This window comes from Lineus longissimus, chromosome 3, assembly GCF_910592395.1.
Source record: "Lineus longissimus chromosome 3, tnLinLong1.2, whole genome shotgun sequence".
Taxonomy (NCBI): domain Eukaryota; kingdom Metazoa; phylum Nemertea; class Pilidiophora; order Heteronemertea; family Lineidae; genus Lineus; species Lineus longissimus.
Window position 1 is genome coordinate 8,657,726 of NC_088310.1, and position 18,082 is coordinate 8,675,807.

Genomic DNA, 18,082 nt, shown 5'->3' on the forward strand with positions numbered 1-18,082 from the left:
TATCATTGTCTTGCCAAAAAGACATCGTCACAACATATCTCTCTCGCACCAAATAGACCCGCTTCTGGAGTCTGCAATATGCTATGTAAAGGATGATTTAGAAAATTATCTTAAACGCCTTTTCAACGTGTCTCTCAGAAAAGAGTATGTAGAGCGCCAAAGGCCACACACACGTGAAGGAATTGTCACAATCCAACTCGATTACTGTCGCAATCTTCCTCCTTATACAGGATGTCTCAGAAAAGAACCTGTTAAGCCTTGATGGCCTGACATGGAGACATTTCACAACCTAGCTCTTTCTGGTTGTTGGACGGTTTGAAACTGCGCATTGCCTTACTATTGCCTTGCTATACAGGATGTCTCTGAAAGGGATCTGTTGAGCCTCAGGGGCCAGGCATAAATACATCGTCACAACGTATCTCTTTCCAACCAGTTTGAGAGACTGTGTAACCTGTCGTGATTTCTAAGGAAATCAGGCTCATAAATCAAGGACACGACATGAAGACATTGTCACAACCTATCTCTCCCGCACCACATACTGTTGCAATCTTCTTTGCTATACAGGACGTCTCAGGAAAGGATTGTTGGCGTCGATGTTTTTGCCACAAAGGCATTGACACAACAAATCTCTCTCGCACCAGTCAGACACACTGTTGCAAGATTCTTTGCTCTACAGGATGCAGCGATAAAAGAAGAATAGGACGCTAATGGTTTGCTCCAAAGGCATACGTCGCAACCTATCTCTCTCTCACCAGTAAGACATAGTGTGGTATAGCCTTCAAACAGGTGATAAAAGTCCTCAAGGACCAGGCATGAAGACATTGTCACAACCTATCTCTGTACGTCTAGTCAGTTGGAAAAACTGTTGCAATCTTCTCATGTGGTTTTCGGTTGCAGTTGGAAGGCACTTAGAATCATTATTCAAGTCAGTGTCCATTGTGTCCTTCTGTCGTCCAGCTGTGGGGAAACACCCAGAGTAGACTCAGTGTCAATGGCCGTCCTTCAATGCTGTGAGGAAGCACAGCAGCGTTGCCTGGCCTTGGGACAACAAAATGTCCTCATCAATCATTGTTTGGAGCTGAGCCAACTATCCAGTGTGGTCTTCAAACACTGTTGAAAGACGCACAGCCTGGCCTCGAGACAACCAGTGTGGTCTTCAAACACTGTTGAAAGACGCACAGCCTGGCCTCGAGACAACCAGTGTGGTCTTCAAACACTGTTGAAAGACAAGCAGCCTGGTCTTGAGACAACCAGTGTGGTCTTCAATCATGGCTGAGAGACAAGCAGTCTGGCCTTGAGACAACCCAATCTGGTATTCAATCACTTTTGCGAGACAACCAGCCTGGCTTTGAGACAATCCAGTCTGTTCTTCCATCACTCCTGAGAGACAAGCAGCCTGGCCTTGAGACAACCCAGTGTCGTCTTCAATCGCTATTGAGAGACTCGCAGCCTGGCCTTGAGACAACCAAGTTTTGTCTCCAATCGCTATTGAGAGACAAGCAGCCTGGCCTAGAGACAGCCCATTGTGTTCGCCAATCACTGCTGAGAGACAACCAGCCTGGCCTTAAGACAACTCAGTGTGGTCTTTAAGCACTGTTGAAACTCAAGCAGCCTGGCTCCTCGACAACTCAGTGTGTTTTTCGATCATTATTGAGACACACACAGCCTGGCCTTGAGACAACCGAGTTTCGTCTTCAATCGCTATTGAGAGAAAACCAGCCTGGCGATGAGACAACCAAGTGTGTTCTTCAATCACTGTTGTGAGACAACCAGCCTGGCTTTGAGACAATCCAGTCTGATCTTCAGTCACTGCTGAGAGACAACCAGCCTTGCCTTGAGACAAACCAGTTTGGTCTTCAATCACTGCTGAGAGACAAGCAGCCTGGCCTTGGGACAACTAGTGTGGTCTTCAATCACTGCTGAGAGACAAGCAGCCTGGCCTTGAGACAACCAGTGTGTTCTTCAATCACTGTTGAGAGACAAGCAGCCTGGCTTTGAGACAACCAGTGTGGTCTTCAATCACTGCTGAGAGACAAGCAGCCTGGCTTTGAGACAACCAGTGTGGTCTTCAATCACTGCTGTGAGACAAGCGAACTGGCCTTGAGACAACCAGTGCGGTCTTCAATCACTGCTGAGAGACAACCAGCCTGGCCTTGAGACAACCAGCGTGGTCTTCACACACTGCAGAGAGACAACCAGCCTGGCCTTGAGACAACCAGTGTGGTCTTCACACACTGCAGAGTCAACCAGTCTGGCCTTGAGTCAACCAGCGTGGTCTTCAATCACTGCTGAGAGACAAGCAGCCTGGCCTTAAGGCAACCAGTGTGGTCTTCAATCACTGCTGAGACAAGCAGCCTGGCCTTGAGACAACCAGTGTGGTCTTCAATCACTGCTGTGAGACAAGCGGCCTGGCTGAGCTTACTCAGAATCAAGATCGGGACCGTTCCTTTCTCCAGCTGCTGCTGCTGCTGCAGTAGACTTGGAACGAAAACCATAATCACACTGTGACACATCTGTGGACAATCAGCCCAAAGTGGAGGACCTGATTGAACGTTTGGTCCTCCACGACTGTCCAATTATGTGGAGCTTTTCACAGACCTGGTTTTCGAAACCCCAGATCGATGTACTGTCTTAAGAAACCACTCACTCTCAGATAATAGTATAATCTTTTTATTTCTCTAGATAGCACATGATTCGATACAGTAAATCTAGTCTTATTAAGTCCAAACCGGTCTGATTAAAACACAAATGCTTTCGAATTAGATTCAGAATCATTCAATTTTTTTAATGTTTTTTTATATCTGTTACATGATAGTTTTTAAATATCTGACATGTCTGACATGAGCAGGAGACTTAAAATTCTAAGCTTTACTCTAAGCATTACGTAGTACCAAGCATCTTGTGTTCCCATGTTCTATGTCCCCTAAACCCTGTCTTGCCCAAAACTTGCTCCCTTGTTTTTAATACGAAATTCAGTTCTTATTTTACTTAGGCATTCGAAATCTGGGTCTCTTTGGGAACACAGTAGTGTAAATTTCACATTAAAACCTCCACCCAGTGGGCTGAATGAGGTAAAAAACTTTTGATTGGGTTGCTTTTTAACAGACTTGCGCTTATATTTGCTGTCCTAGCAGATCTACATGTATGCTGCTCGACACAAATGATAACATCAGCTTACATGTAGTAAAAGAATACACAGATACATGTATGTCTGGAGAGAATTGTTCTTTGTACAGGAACAGTAGAAGGGCCTCGGAACTCAGGAACACAAGATGTCAACAACTGCACAATGCTTCGAGTTTAGGTTGAGACTAGTTAGACTTCGAACACTCTTAAAGCAAGATCAGGAAACGTGATTATTGCAACAAATAAGTAAACTGTCTTAAGATAACAGATCAGTAGTTCCCTTCTTAAAGGGGTACTCTGTTTGTAATTACTGGTGGTGCAGGAAAATAGAAATGCAGTTATACACAATGCCGTAGAACAGTTATTATTCATACGAATTTGCTGAAACTATGTATTTATAGTATTTGTATATCTGTCTACATTACGGTAATGTTGAAATTTATATTCTGTACGTATTTACGCAATTAGAAATTTTCAAATTCAATTACAAATTTCAAATTTTTAATGAACGGCGTTCACATTACACAATAGCCTGCTTATGTCTACCACAAAGAAACTCTAGCTATTACAACTATAACCTAACAATATCAGTTTATAAAAGTTTGCATAGGCCAGAATGTAATACAAGGAATGTTTCTCCGATTTTGTAAAGATTATAAACTGCAAAGCAAGTGACAAGAACATCACGTATGCATAAAGCACAGCTAAATATAAGAACAATTTCTGTTTAGAATAGACTTCTACAATGTTCTACAGCTCAAACACCACACTACACACATCAGAAGCAAAAACCCTAAAAAAACCACGAATATTGACTCACGATGCAGTTTCTACAATCGTGGTCAGGCAATCTGGGCATATGCACTTGCTGGTTGGATTAGTGTATTTTTAATGCATTTCAAGGTAATTAAGGAGTCGAATTTCACCCTTTGTACATCTGTCGGACTTTGATGAAACGGCTCCAGGTGTATAAAAGAGTCATATTTTGTATAACTGGCAACTTTTTCTCTAATATCATGGCTCCTTGTCAAGTATCGAAAGAATGAAACATTGCCGAAGACTTACATTTCACCAATCTGGTTCGTCTGCACTTGACATCAACAAGTATTTAAGCTGGTTTGGCTATATTTATATTTTAACCACCTTTCAGCAAATTTATGTCTTTCTTTATGTCTTATCAAACCCAGTGATTGCAGGTTTTACCCGCAGACAAGTGATCCTTCATCGCACAGAGTGATAATAATTGCATGTAGCAGCGATTTAAATCACTCGTTTGCATGGTGCTTAAGAATTTCACATATGGTTGAATTTATTTGAGGTCTTCCGGACAGTCCGGCTGTCTTGACGGATGTGCTGCTTTGAAGGCCTCCAGCTGTTCCAACTCGGCATGGACACGCAAGATAACGGGGAATTTAGACATGTCGACTTTGAATCTGTAAGCAAAATTGGTTGACGTCATCAATTCCAAAAGACTCATGAACTTCGAGGCACCAGCTCCACATTCACATTGAGCAAATTCTTTTGTATCTAGTTAAGAATTATATGGATATTGGATGGCTATTCAGGGTAGTTCTGATGAAATAGGAGTACCCAACTAGCGGCACAGATATGGTCAAAATCAAAATCTAATTGTCAGCTCCCAGCCTTAGGTAATTGATTCAACCCCCGTTGGTCACCTTCCTTAAGCAGTAAAGGCCCACCCGGCTGTTGGACATGCGCGTGGCTGCATGACATTACCTGTCTCCAGCCCTACACCAAAATAAGGAAGATACGCACCTATTGGCATTATAGACTTGGGGGACGAGACATAAGTCAGCAACGGTAAGGTCATCACCCGAGCAATATTTCCCAGCTGTTTTTGCAAGCATTTTCTCCAGAGCTGAAAATATGGCATAAAGGGTTTATAAATTTAGAAGCAGAGGTGGAACTTTCCCTTCATGTCAAATCTGACCAGCCCTTCCAGCTGGGAACAAAGACACAAGTCTACTGATGAAAAGACACAGGTGGTGGTCATTGGAAGAACAATGGCTAGGGTGCAAGCTAGTCGGTGGCCACCTTGCATTCGAATTGGAGGCAATAATAGGGTTTCCCAAGACTACAGGAGGCTGGTGATTTTTAACAGTATTCTTGCTGTTGTTGACAATATCATAGGAGATCCACTTAAGGTATTGGACCTCATAGAAAGATCGCAACTCACCTTGGAATCCCCTATCAATCCAATGCTTTGCCCATTCCATCTTCTTCTCATCTCCAACATACTGTAGCACTGACAGGTTCTGAATGGGCTGAATGCCTGATCCTATCAGCTCAGCAATAGCACGGGCCTGAATAGTGGAAAGTATAGTTATTGTTGTTTTGTTAACAAACACCAGCAGCTGGCATTTAACAAACTGTCAAATCAAACAGGACATCATAAGGTCTCACTAACAAGGAAACTGGAGTGTTCAAAAGGAAATTTGAAACTAAAAGCCTATATCACACTCAGAAATGTAAAAAGCTGTCGATGATGACAATATTTTTGGGGCAAAGTAAAGATTAATAAGGTGATAATTACATTTAGTATTAGGTTCCAACAAAAACAATTCTTTTGTTTCATCACCTCACTCCCAGGTGGCCAAACATGCTTCATTCAGCCCTGCCACCTAGTAGGCAACTAATGAACTAAAATCTTTGTATCAGTTAAGAGCAGTTGAAATTATATGACTTTTTAAAGGTTTTTGTTTCCATATTTTTTTAATTTGTTGGTGCCAGTTGGTGAAAATAAAGAAATATTATCATATGATGCCAGCTAATGTGATTAGTAATAGCATAGATTGTTTTTGCAATATACCTCAGCTCGTTTGGCAGGATCTTTTGGAAGAATTGGCACATCTGGTCTAGTCTCCTCCAGGTATTCTAAAATGGCAAGCTGAAATAAAAATGAAAGATAGCTCAAATTAGAAAATGGAAGAGTGAATAAGTGTTGTTTCAAAATTTGGTTTCAGACTTTATTCTTCTTTGCGTTGGACTGGTCAGACTTTTACATTGTTGGTCCTCAAGAACATGACAGTGTGACGCAAATCTGCCTCTGTGATGTAAATCTGCCCATAGCTTCTCTTGGACATTTTTGGAGAGATGTGGACTCTGGCCAGGCCTTCCCTCGGTTGGTAATCAGAGGACAATCTTCCAGGATGTGTTCTGGCCTATCTGCAGAGAAACCGGTTTCAGTCTTTCGGTTCAAAAATCACCAGTTCAAAACTAATGTACAGTCCAGAAAGTAAATGTCCACCATACTCTGCTGAAAACCGCATTCAATTACCTCATTTTATCTGTGATATTAAAAAAAACCGGTTGACATTTACTTTCTGGTAGGACTGTACATGTATGACGGTTTTTCAAATAAAAACTTACCGATTGTGTGAGAGTATGACCATCAATGACAAGGGAAGGAACTTGGCCAATTGGGTTTACTTCCTTGTAATCATCACTTCGCTGAAAATTAAAGTACTTACATGACTAAGTATCACATGGTCATGATATCATATTTTTTATTCATGTTTTTTGAAACGAATTAAAAGGTTTTTCTCGATTTCTGTTGAATAATTTTTCTTTTCATAGCAAATTTTAAACTATCCTACAAAAGCCTTGACTAAATATTAGCAAATCCAGAGCAAACAATTTAGACAATAGCAGATATCTTTATAAATGAGTGATTACACCAAACGTAAATGTGACCCACCACGGCAAAGTGAGTCGCATGTTGCACAGAAGATGAGCCTAAAATGACACCAGGACATAATAGAAGAAATTGATATACTCAGATTTCACAAAAGGCTGGCAATAGTGAAATGAAAACCCAGTCCGTCTCAACCTGTCAAGCTTGGAGCAACATGCGACTCATTTTGCCATGGCAGGTCACAATGTCCCCAAAAATAATATAAATGCATGATTACACCAAACTTAAAAGTCTTCAAAAATGATATATTCTCACCTGGTCTCCTTTCACTAGGTGCAGAGCCTTGGTTTCATATTCTATCCCTTTTAGGGCAAGGGCTAGAAAGATGGGAAAAAAGAACATACATGAAATTTTATATCTTCACCTGAATTCTCTGATGTCAATGTCTTGCTGGATTGAACCACAATTAATATATTCATCAAGGACATTTTTTCACATGTTGAAATAAGCATTAGATTTTAATATAATATATAATATAAGTCTGTCATTTATATAGCGCTTCCCAGAACGTTTCAGCTGTTAAAGCGCTTACAGCTGATTTTTACCGATAATGTCCATTGAACAGCCAAGTCTTCAAATGCATTCGAAAAGTGTCTTGATCCTCAATCGCCTTTATGTCATTGGGAAGTTTATTCCATAATCGCGCAGAGGACACTGAAAAACTTCGATCACCAAAGATTGTTCTTGTTCTTTTTACGGCCAGGTTTCTTGAACTTACATCCATAGAACGTGTGTGACGAGTAATATCCTGATGTTTCACAAGCTGTTCTAGGTAAACGGGTGCCCTTCCATGCAAGATCTTATGTATCAGATTGATAATTTTATACTCGATGCGCAAGGCCACTGGCAACCAATGAAGGTCTTTAATCACCATTTATCATGGAACAAAATCCAATCTTCAGCTACAGTTTAGATAATGTTTAGGACATTGAAAGTAAGTTTACTTATGACGTCTTTGACACGAACAGACAGATAAGATCTTTGATCAAACATTTATGATTTTTGTGATGAACTTTGTTCTTCTGTTTTTTTTCACTTACCGATTCTGACCCTCCAAGAACATGAGCTGCGAAAGTAAGAGTAGAGTAATGGCTGAAAGAGAGGAATAGAGTATGAATAAGAGACTATCAGGCATTGAATGATGTCAATTAAGAGACTTGACATCAAACAACCACCACCTACTCCAACATCACTGTCTAAACACTCCCAAATGTAGTCATAATATGGAACATCTTATCTACAACACAAGCATAACAAGAGCCACCACATCATATAATTCACCAATTTTCATCTTTCGAATAATGCAGTCTTTGTTTGCTGCTGGTTTGCCGTGGCTCTCAACGGCTTCCTTTAACTGGTGCACAGTTGACTATGCTATCCAATATGCATGATGGTGATAAATAATTTGAGAGATACCCCACTACCAGCAGGGGCCCAGGTAGGTCATGAGGTAGGTGGCAGCACCAGTCGTACAACATATTTTTTTAGTTTTTTGGAATAACATAGCAATCTATCACAAAAGCGCACCGTGTCCACCAGTCCCAAATTGCTCTACCTATGCTTTGTACTTAGAAATATCGATTGGCGATGTCACATTCTAAAAATTTGATGCGCTGTCTCCATTTTGATCGATTATTTATAAATAAACCAAAAAATTCTTACTTTAGCTGCCATCTTGAGTTCTTTACCCGAGTAACTCTCGTTCGATCAACCTAGGTGCGTGGATCTTGAGTGCGTGTATTTAAACCTTTTCACCATACAAATGACATACGCTTAATTAGCGCCATCAAGGTTGACTCCGATTCACGCACTGATGAGCTCGTTCGATTGAACACGTCGCCATTACTGTTTTGTAAATAAAACTAAAATTGGTGAGGATAGGACCTAAATAACTCTATTTTTTAACCACTATCTTTTGTTTTGATTCCTGTGACATTCATAACATAATTGTGGTTTGCATTATTCATCTTCGTAACTAAAGTAAAATGCAGTTTGATGGGTTGGAGGATCTGTAGAAGGAGAAAAAACTGGAGTGAAAATGTTCAGGTTTTGAGACTTGTACAAGATAATTAGATATATACACACAATGAATGACACATGACAGAGCCTACACATACTCAATTCTGCACCGCAATATGTGTCATGGCCCCAGTCATGTACATAGTAAATTGTATCCAGTTGGTCGTGTATGTCACTTTTAGAAGTCATGTTGGTGATATTCTTGCTCATTACGCTTTGTGTCATCATTTTACATGTAACATCTTTTCCTATTTCATAGGCAAGTGGTGACTACCACTGTTAGTTCTGGCACAAGATGTCATGGCTTTTGAAAAATGCTGAAGACTTCCTCAACAAGGTGGACCAGTCTGCAGCGGATGCTCTTCAAAAAGATGAGGATGCAAAACGGGCGAAACGAAGTTACAAAGCTCCCGAACGAAAGACTGAACCGTCAATTGATAAAAATGTCACCTCTAAACCCCTGGTGTCGTACACAAAGTCCGATTCCCAGAACTCTCTGCCATATTCTGTGAGCGTCCCAGCTAATCTTAGTAAACTTAACCCAGGTCATAGTTCAGGGAACGCTGCTTCTGTAAATAAACCAAGGCCTTCATTTTCTAATCCTTCTAACGGATCAGCAATAAGGAAGAAGGACAAGGATGCAGAATTATTTGAGTTCTTGAACAGTGAGGAACCCGTTGATAACAATGCTCAGAAAATTGAACGGATAAATCCTGTGTTCAGTCATTCGAGGCAGTCAAGTACATCGTCTGTGGTTTCTAATAAAAGTGGTAAGATGATGGAAGTGCAAGGGGCCACGTCTGTCGCACCGTCTGCAGCTGACCATGGGAAAACTATTGCCAGTAAGTTTACTGTGTTTGCCGTTATAACAGATATACCTCAGTGCTAGGCATTCCAAATGTTGTCACTGGGCTTAAAAATGTAAAAACACTTTTGCTATTCACATTTTCAGTTGGACTAAATTTTCTGTTTGTCATAGAACAACCACATCCAAATTAGTTTTACCATCACTTGGGTAGTGTCTACATGTAATGTAAGCAGCGGGAACTACCCACAGATGTGGATAACTGCATGGTTTTCCCCGGCGTTGGATTAATTTCCATGTGAGTTATCGGCTTAGCGATTGCATCTCACCACAAAGTCTGTGGAACCCGGAAACTGCTGGGTTTCCTGCTGTACTTGATGGAAATTGACCTTAATGCGACTTTCTTCTCTCTCAGTACCTATCACAGATGAAAACGATTCCGGAGGTAGTCAGCCAGAAGTGTTTGACGACACACATTCCAATGGTCCGTCTAGTCATGCCAGTGGGCACCAGAGTCGTGGCGATGATGATCACCTACAGCAGCAACAGCTTTCGTCGCTCGAGTTGGAGAACAAATTGTTACGGAGCGAGGTGGCATCGTTGAATCAGGAGATGGCTTCCGTCATACAGAGGGCAAGGGATTCGCAAGATGGTATGTATTCAACAAATATACATGTTATCTAAAATGTCTGAATAGTTTTGAAATCGTTTGAAATACAGTTTACCTGTGAGACTCTAGTGAGTTATAACGGTCGGGCACCTGCAAGAATGACAAACCTCGTAGAAAAGCTCCAGAAAATGTATTTTTGTTATTTCAAGCATGTTCATCAACTTTCCTTTGATACTCTAGAATTACAGAAGACAAAAGCAAAGCTTGTATCCTATCAACAACAGATGTCAGCGAGTGACCAAATGTCACGAGAACTACAGTCAAGAGAAGCAGATCTGACTGAAGCGTTGAAAGCCAAGGATTCACAGCTCGGAGTGCTGAGGGTACGCTTTGAAGAAACTGATAAAGAACTGCAGGAGAAGAAGACCACTATTGAATCGCTGAAAAGTCACAATAGCAGGTAATTTGACATTTTTGTCTTCCTGTACCTTTATAAAGATAGCCACAATGTGCTTTGTCCATACAGAAAGATTCTTTTCAACAAGAAAGTGGTACAGTAGTGCTTAATATATCGGAATTGGACTTGAAAGTAAGACTCAAAGTCATGGACTCAGCAAGCAATAACTTGAATGAGGGGTGAGTTGTTCAAAGAATCAAAGCCTGGTTAGGTTAGTTAATAGTAGTATAGTATTTAACAGTCATAAGTTTTTTGTGGCCGCCTCTGAAGTTCATGGAACCCTCGAGGTTGCACTAAAACATGGCGGGACCCTTGTCTTGAGATTCCGCTACATGGCGGTGGCATACTGTCAGCTAAACCTAATGGAGCTAACTTGGTGACAGGCTAAGGCAACTGGCTAAAGCAACTGTTAGGAAATAGTGGACCTTTGATCAACTGGGCCCAAAGTGACACCTGGCACTGACAATGTGCTATAGACTAATACTCACATCACCATTGTCATTCACTTGATGCCTAAGAACGAAAACTCCCCATTTATGAGAAATCAACTTTAGTAAGACTTATGGAGTAATAATCAATCTCTGGCTGCGTGACTTTCAGAATCTTACAAGATCACACCCAGTCGACCGGTGTCCAGAGTCAGGCATTTGACAGTATGAAAGAGAAGTTGAATGAGGCTGATATGGCCTTGCAGAGAGAGAAGGAAACGTATAGAAAGGTACAGGAAGAGTCAATGCAGAGGCAGAGCCAACTCGAGATGGAGCAGAAGAGTCTTGCTGAGGCTTTGACCAGTGCTCAGAGGAAGTTGAATGAAGAGAAAGGTGAGTGCTATAATCATTTTCCTTGGCAAATGTGAGAGCAAAATCCGTCTAAGACTGAAATTGGGACACCAATTTGATGAATGTTTTCCCAATGGGAGATGGAAGCTTTCTCGACTCCTCTTGCTTCTGTTACTGAGTACTTTTAATGCCCTTTCTAGCTGCCTTTTGCATTTTCTCCTCACAACCTGTCAAAACTATCAATATCATTCCAGTGATGTTCCTGCAGACACAGGGCCCATAAATCATGTCAGTATGTGTGTTAGGGCCTCCTATGCCTCTTATTGTAATCTGTACCAGTTAATGTTATTATTGTTAAGTTAGAAATATCACCTATTTCAGGACGGAGTGGTGAACTGACCTCTCAGATCAAGGTACTGAAGAGTGGCAATGAAGCTGCTAAACGTGAATTATCCGACTACAAGGAGAAGGCGGCTAGGATCCTACAGGTAATGAGCTAACAGTGTCCATCATACAGCTCGACTTTAAGTGTGCATGGACTTGGTCAATATTTGAAGAAGTTATAGTGGTAGCCCTATACTATGTAAATCTGGTGGACTACCTTAGTGTTGTTCACTTTTTAGGTGCCTGGACAGGCCTACTTATGGCCTAAATGGGAGGTAGACGGTGTCACTTTGAAATCTCTTTGAGGTGTCTTTTGGGTTTTGAGCCTTATTCATGGAATTTGTAAAATAAAAAAAAGAAAGTTGATTTTCAAAAAACGGATTTTTGTGGGTTAGGAAGCTGGTAATAATGATAAATAATGATGATGAGACAATAGTGGTTTTCTCCTTTGAATACCAAACCGTGTCTCCTTTTCTCTCTGTAGGGCAAGGATAAGCTGATTGCTACTCTAAAGGATGGTGCCAATGCTGCGGCAGTAGGTGCGTCATCAGGATCGGAAGCAAGCAGCATCACTGCTACTATCGAGCTTGAAGAAGTCAGGCAAGAGAAGGAGATGTATCGAGAGGAGCTACAGCAATGTCGCATGAATATTGAGAATCTCCGTCTGGAAATTCAGGTTTGTTGATGGACTCTTTCTCTCTTTGCTGCTGCTTTCTGATAGACAGCTGTCTCAAATCTGTAAATTAACAAATACAAAAGGGTACGTGATGGTACTATTGGTTGTTAGATTTTAAGATCCTCTCCTCTTGTTTGCCGAGGGTCAATGAGGCTAGCCTAAGCACTTTGGATTGCATTTCAGCCTAAATAAACATCAGCCTCAAAAGTTTAAAGCTATGCCCATTAATTGTCTGTGGTACCTTTTGAGTTAGGTCCCAAAATGTTTATCTTTGACGAAGTTTTCATTATTTGGATCTTATTGTTGTGGTTTGAAAAACCAGACAGAAAGCGGGGATGGTAACAGATCTCATTTGGTATCTAACTCAATATCGACCACAGACTATGGTTTACGAGAGATCCAATAAACTGTTTGGGTTTGTATATAGGTACTCTCCCACGGTTTGAATCATATCAATTTGCAAATACTCTCAACTCAGCTCTATAGTATAAGACCAGGTTTATAATACTGCCCAATACCACATTTATGATGTTTATTCATAAGGATATTCATCCAGGTTAGGGGTCTTAGGCCTATAAAAATTCTCGTCAGACCTCAATGCTGGGAATCATGATTTTGGGTAATCCTACATGTATGATTAACATAAACATATATTTAATGGGCGGGCAAGAAATATATGATCTGGTCTTATAAAGCCGAGTGTGAGTATATATATATATATAGATGTAGGAGCTTTTTCTTACTGAATATTGTTTTGACGAGTGTAGGATTTGGAGACTCAGAATCAGACTGATCACGACAATGCTCAAGATACTATCGGCAGTCTTGAGGAGCAACTGACTTCAGAGAAGAGGAAAAAAGAGGATGCTGAGCAGGAGATTCTCAAACAAAAACAGGTGAGTAGCTATCGAGGAATAACTATAGATCTACAAAGTTAACCTCCTGCACCATCTGACTGTCGAGCAACTTGAGTCAATACTCTTGTACGGTTTGAAAAGCGCTATGAGAACTTTTCATTTCATGGAACAAAACTATTGTTTTGGACTCTACAGGTTTTCTAAGGTTGCACAGTGAGAAACTCCTCGTCCCACTGATTTCTATAGCCAATATTTTAAATACAGTAGAACCTCTCTATTAAGGAACCCTCGGGACTGACAATTACTGTCCTTTGTAGAGGGTGTCCTAACTAGAGAGATCAAATTGAATGGAAACAGCCATTGAATGGACCAAAACTAGTGTCCTTTAGAGAGGTTGTCCTTAATAGAGAGGTCTGTTAAGTGAGGTTCTTATGTATTGTTGCCTTTGCAGGAATTGAGATATGCACACGAGGAGCTTCTAAAGCAGAAGACGAATTTCTCATCACGGCTACAAGAGAAGGATGTGGAGATAGATAAACTACGACAGCAAATGCAGGTCAAACAGAATGGCAGTACCTCCCAGGCAGAATTGGAGAATCGCTTGCATGCCCTAACAGAGAGTCTCATACAGAAACAGACCATGCTTGAAGCGCTGGGGACCGAGAAGAATTCCCTGGGATTGCAGTTAGAACGACTAGAGGTTGGTGCATATTATTCTTGGTTCGTGTACTTTGTAAAGCTTTTTTAACACTGCACTCTGTTTGTGATTTTTTGACCTTTTGATTATTAAGAAAAAGCTAAAAGCAGTATTGCTCGATAAATAGTTGGTCGTATGGAAGTGGGATCAGTTTGTGTCCGGGTAATGTTATTGACACTTCGTTAACGTCCTCTCTTATCTTTCAGAGGCAATACAAAGATATTCAGTCGTCTGCTATGAGGGCGTCTGCCACACATGTACACATATCAGAAGAGGATGAAGGGGGTATGTATCATTATGTAATCAATGCTATCTGTTATGACTCTAGATCAGCCCAAATCCACTAATAAATCACCTTCGGTGATGGGGCCGAGTGTGTCAACGACAAAGAAATAAAGGAAATCCCTCCACATATTGGATGGGTTGACGTATCTTATACATGTACTGTGGAAGCATGATGATACATCAGCCCTCCCTCAAAATGTTAGCCCTGGTTCATCCTGGGTAAACTTCTGATGTCTACCAGTGTTGAACCTTGATAATTCCTGATATTTTCCAATGGTAAATGTTCGTCCATTTTGATCCCGGGTAACTCCCAGGGTATTAGTTTTCCTGATTCTTCAGGCTGCAAGTCATTCATGAGGATGGGGTATCTTTCTTGCCGGGGCATATGCACCAGCAACTAGGATATCAATTGCTATATTGTAAAAGGTTAGCTCATTATATACTTGGAGCTGCATACTGTTGTTTTCATGAATTCTTGCATCTGTTTTCAGCCCGACAACGACTACCAGTGTTCATGCGTGAATCCCCGATCGACACGAAAGTAGCAAGAGGAGTAAAGAGGGCAGTTAACACTTTGGATCGTTTTGGGTAACTATCTTTTTAGCTTTTGGCCTTTTAGGCTGTAAATTTTTCAATCAGATTAATATATGTATATGTTTATTCGTATAAGATTACAAAATCAGATACACTTGATAACTGTGCAGTGCTTAGATTACATGGTGCAAAAATTTACAATTTCTTAAACATAAAGGATTTGCTTGAAAGCCTGGTGCTTGTCAAAGGCCACTTTCTTTGCTTATAAGTGTACATGTAGCTGGTCCTGCTATCACAGTTCACGTGCTGCTCTTGGAAGCAGTAAGTTTTGCTTTGAGAAGAATACATGTAAGCAACACATTGCATACATGATTAACGATGAGCATGCTGGTTAAAAGATCATCGCAACAATTGTCTGAAGCAAGCCCTCGCATACACTTACTCCAGCTAATTCTTTCTCTTTGTTTTAGAATTAAAATTGGCGTGTTCCTTAAGAGATACCCGTTTGCAAGAATATTTGTCCTTCTCTACATGGTGAGTATGCTCTTCAAGCATTCTGCATAAAGATTGAATGATACTGTGAAAACCTAAGCGGGCAAAGAAGGTCCCCCTTTCCATCACATGAGTGTACCAGGCCGGCAATCAAATCTGGGACCACAGAGGTGATTTGCACGGATGTAGAGCGAAATCCTTTTAAGTTGTGAATAGGTCTGGCTGGAATTAAATCCACAGTGACAATAACTGTCAATGTCACAAACTTTTTTCATTTGGTTTTCAGCTGGTGCTCCATTTCTGGGTGACGATAGTTATGATGACGTACCAGCCAGAGATCCATGGTGTGGACTACGTACATCCACAGGCACCGAACATGCAGGGGCTGCATTAGGAGCAACAGTCAGAACACATTAATGAACAGCTAAGATATAAGCAGACGACTCCAATATAAATAACATTTGGGAATGAGTTTCAGCATTTGGGGAGAGGACATTGTGAAATAATGGAAGCAGTGATAAAAGATGGGCAAACAAACTAGTCATTTGTAAGATGCAAGGCATCTGAGAAACGCAATTGTGACCCGTCACAGCAAAACTAGGCGCATGTCGCACAGAAGATGAGCCTTAATGACACCAGGAGATAATGGAAGAAATTGATGTGCTCATATTTCACAAAAGGCAGACAATAGAGAAATGAACAGTCTGTCTCAACCTGCCAAGCTCAGAGCGACATGCGTCTGGTTTTGCTGTGACGGGTCACAATTATGACATTTTCTCAGATGCCTTGTTTATACATCTTGCTCATTGTGTAAGTATATAAAAGTAGAAAGTGTTTGCTCCATGTATTTTAATACATGTAGCTGTGGTTTTGCTAAAGTGATCGTTAAAGCAAAATGTGGAAGCAGTGGTCTTTGGTTTCAGAGTAAACACTCTGTATTATGAGTTGAAGATAAAGAAACTGTGAAACTTTGCACCCATTTAATACATCGGCAATACCAAGTGTACTTAATTATTACAGGTTACAGACAAAGTTGTCTTTCATGATATACATGTACATGTACATGTACGCATATGGTGCATGTGTATTTGATCTGTATCCATGTTCACATGTACGTATACGCATACGTTTCTTGCTTTTACTTGTATATCTTCTGCAAACCAAATTTAAAGGCCAACACTGTGTACATTGTTTTTGTGTGTGACACAAGTAAATGGATATAAACTAAACATTGCCACTGTACAGTTACGAGACACGTCAACATATGTAATGAAAATTGACCTTTAGAGTAAGTATGTATTGGTATTCACAACAGCGGTGTTGGATGTTTATATTCATTGTGTATTTACAAGTTTCAAATTCTATTTCAAATTTTGAACCAGCGACATTTGCCTTTAAAGCTTGACAGATCTAAAGGAAGGAAAGGAAAGGATCTAAGAGTTTCATGAGTAGGCAGATTACTGTTTGTGCATCAGATGGGATGCAGTCACACGCCCACTGGGTTTGAATTGAAGTCTCAGATCAGCTTTGTAAAGATGAGGCTATCATGTACAGCAGCTGAGACAAGGCCATATATCAAGTACATGTAGAACAGTGTACATAGATCATAGACTTATTTTTGTAAAAATTATCCAATATTCTATCCCTGCTGTATAACATAAGACTAGTCCCTTGGGGGGTATTACTGGTAGTTGGTGGTGTATGAAAAAAAGTTAAGGATGGAGTTTGTGGTCAAAATCTACTCGGAGGTTGTCGTCCAATTTCACACTTCAACCCTGGTCTATCCAAAAACGTTTCAGTAGAAATCAGATGAGCTGGTCAACAAGCCCTACCAGCAGTATTTCTGACTGGTACCCCAAAATACCGACATGGGTAGGGTGAAGCCATTTCGAGAATGACCTGCCTAAACTTGACTGGGGTTTGAGCCGGGAACCTCTTGACCATTGGCTGAGAGTCTAAGCCACTAGTTGTAGACATTGTAATCTTCGATGGTAGATTTCAGGTGCGATTTGTCAATTTCTCCCTGGCTATACAAAAACATTTGGATGCTTTCTGCCACTTGCGAGCATCCGTTGTCCTCCATTTTATGTCTGTAAATTGTACATTTAACCTCTTATACATGTCACTTTTGTGGTTGATGACACGGTCATAAAATGTAGTGTAAATAAGCTGTACGTGTATTTAAATAAACTCTAACTGGTATCTAAAATACTTTATTAGAGGTGTGTTTTTTAATGCCAGTCAGCATGTGAAGTCATTTGTGTGAATAACTGGTATCTGCCTCACTTACTAAGTAATGCATACAGATACTGACCAATACCCTGGAGAGAGCGATGGAACATCAAGCAGAGGCATGACACAAGAAGCCCAGTATAGAAATGGCACGTCATGTATAAACTTGGTGCACTCTGTAGAGACATGACACATCCAAGGGAAAAATGGCCCATCCAGTAGAGACTGCATGTTACACCATGATGAGACATGTTAAACTCTGTGGAGAGATGATACATCCAGGAGAGACATGGAACACCCTGTAGAAATATGACACATCCAATAGAAAAATGGCCCATCCAGTAGAGACTGCATGGTACACCATAATGAGACATGTTAAACTCTGTAGAGAGATGATACATCCAGCAGAGACGT

The 18,082-nt window shown here is 40.7% G+C and overlaps 2 protein-coding genes across 2 annotated transcripts; one reads left to right on the forward strand and one right to left on the reverse strand.

Annotated features, from left to right (window-relative positions):
• Nucleotides 1-3,046: 3,046 nt before the first annotated feature.
• On the reverse strand, nucleotides 3,047-8,534 carry LOC135485665 (probable maleylacetoacetate isomerase 2). The gene is made up of 8 exons (XM_064768003.1): nucleotides 8,504-8,534; nucleotides 7,882-7,933; nucleotides 7,097-7,158; nucleotides 6,517-6,597; nucleotides 5,957-6,034; nucleotides 5,324-5,450; nucleotides 4,903-5,005; nucleotides 3,047-4,559 (listed from the first exon to the last, which is right to left on the reverse strand). The coding sequence occupies exons 1-8, from the start codon at nucleotides 8,513-8,515 to the stop codon at nucleotides 4,436-4,438; spliced, it is 639 nt and encodes a 212-aa protein (XP_064624073.1). The 5' UTR covers nucleotides 8,516-8,534; the 3' UTR covers nucleotides 3,047-4,435.
• A 144-nt stretch (nucleotides 8,535-8,678) lies between these two features.
• Nucleotides 8,679-17,638, forward strand: LOC135485663 (golgin subfamily A member 5-like). Its single transcript, XM_064768002.1, has 13 exons — nucleotides 8,679-8,712; nucleotides 9,120-9,702; nucleotides 10,081-10,317; nucleotides 10,516-10,735; nucleotides 11,333-11,553; nucleotides 11,893-11,999; nucleotides 12,380-12,571; nucleotides 13,339-13,467; nucleotides 13,880-14,128; nucleotides 14,332-14,410; nucleotides 14,902-14,998; nucleotides 15,415-15,478; nucleotides 15,723-17,638. Exons 2-13 carry the CDS (start codon nucleotides 9,156-9,158, stop codon nucleotides 15,828-15,830), a joined length of 2,250 nt encoding a protein of 749 aa, XP_064624072.1. The 5' UTR covers nucleotides 8,679-8,712; nucleotides 9,120-9,155; the 3' UTR covers nucleotides 15,831-17,638.
• Nucleotides 17,639-18,082: the final 444 nt, after the last annotated feature.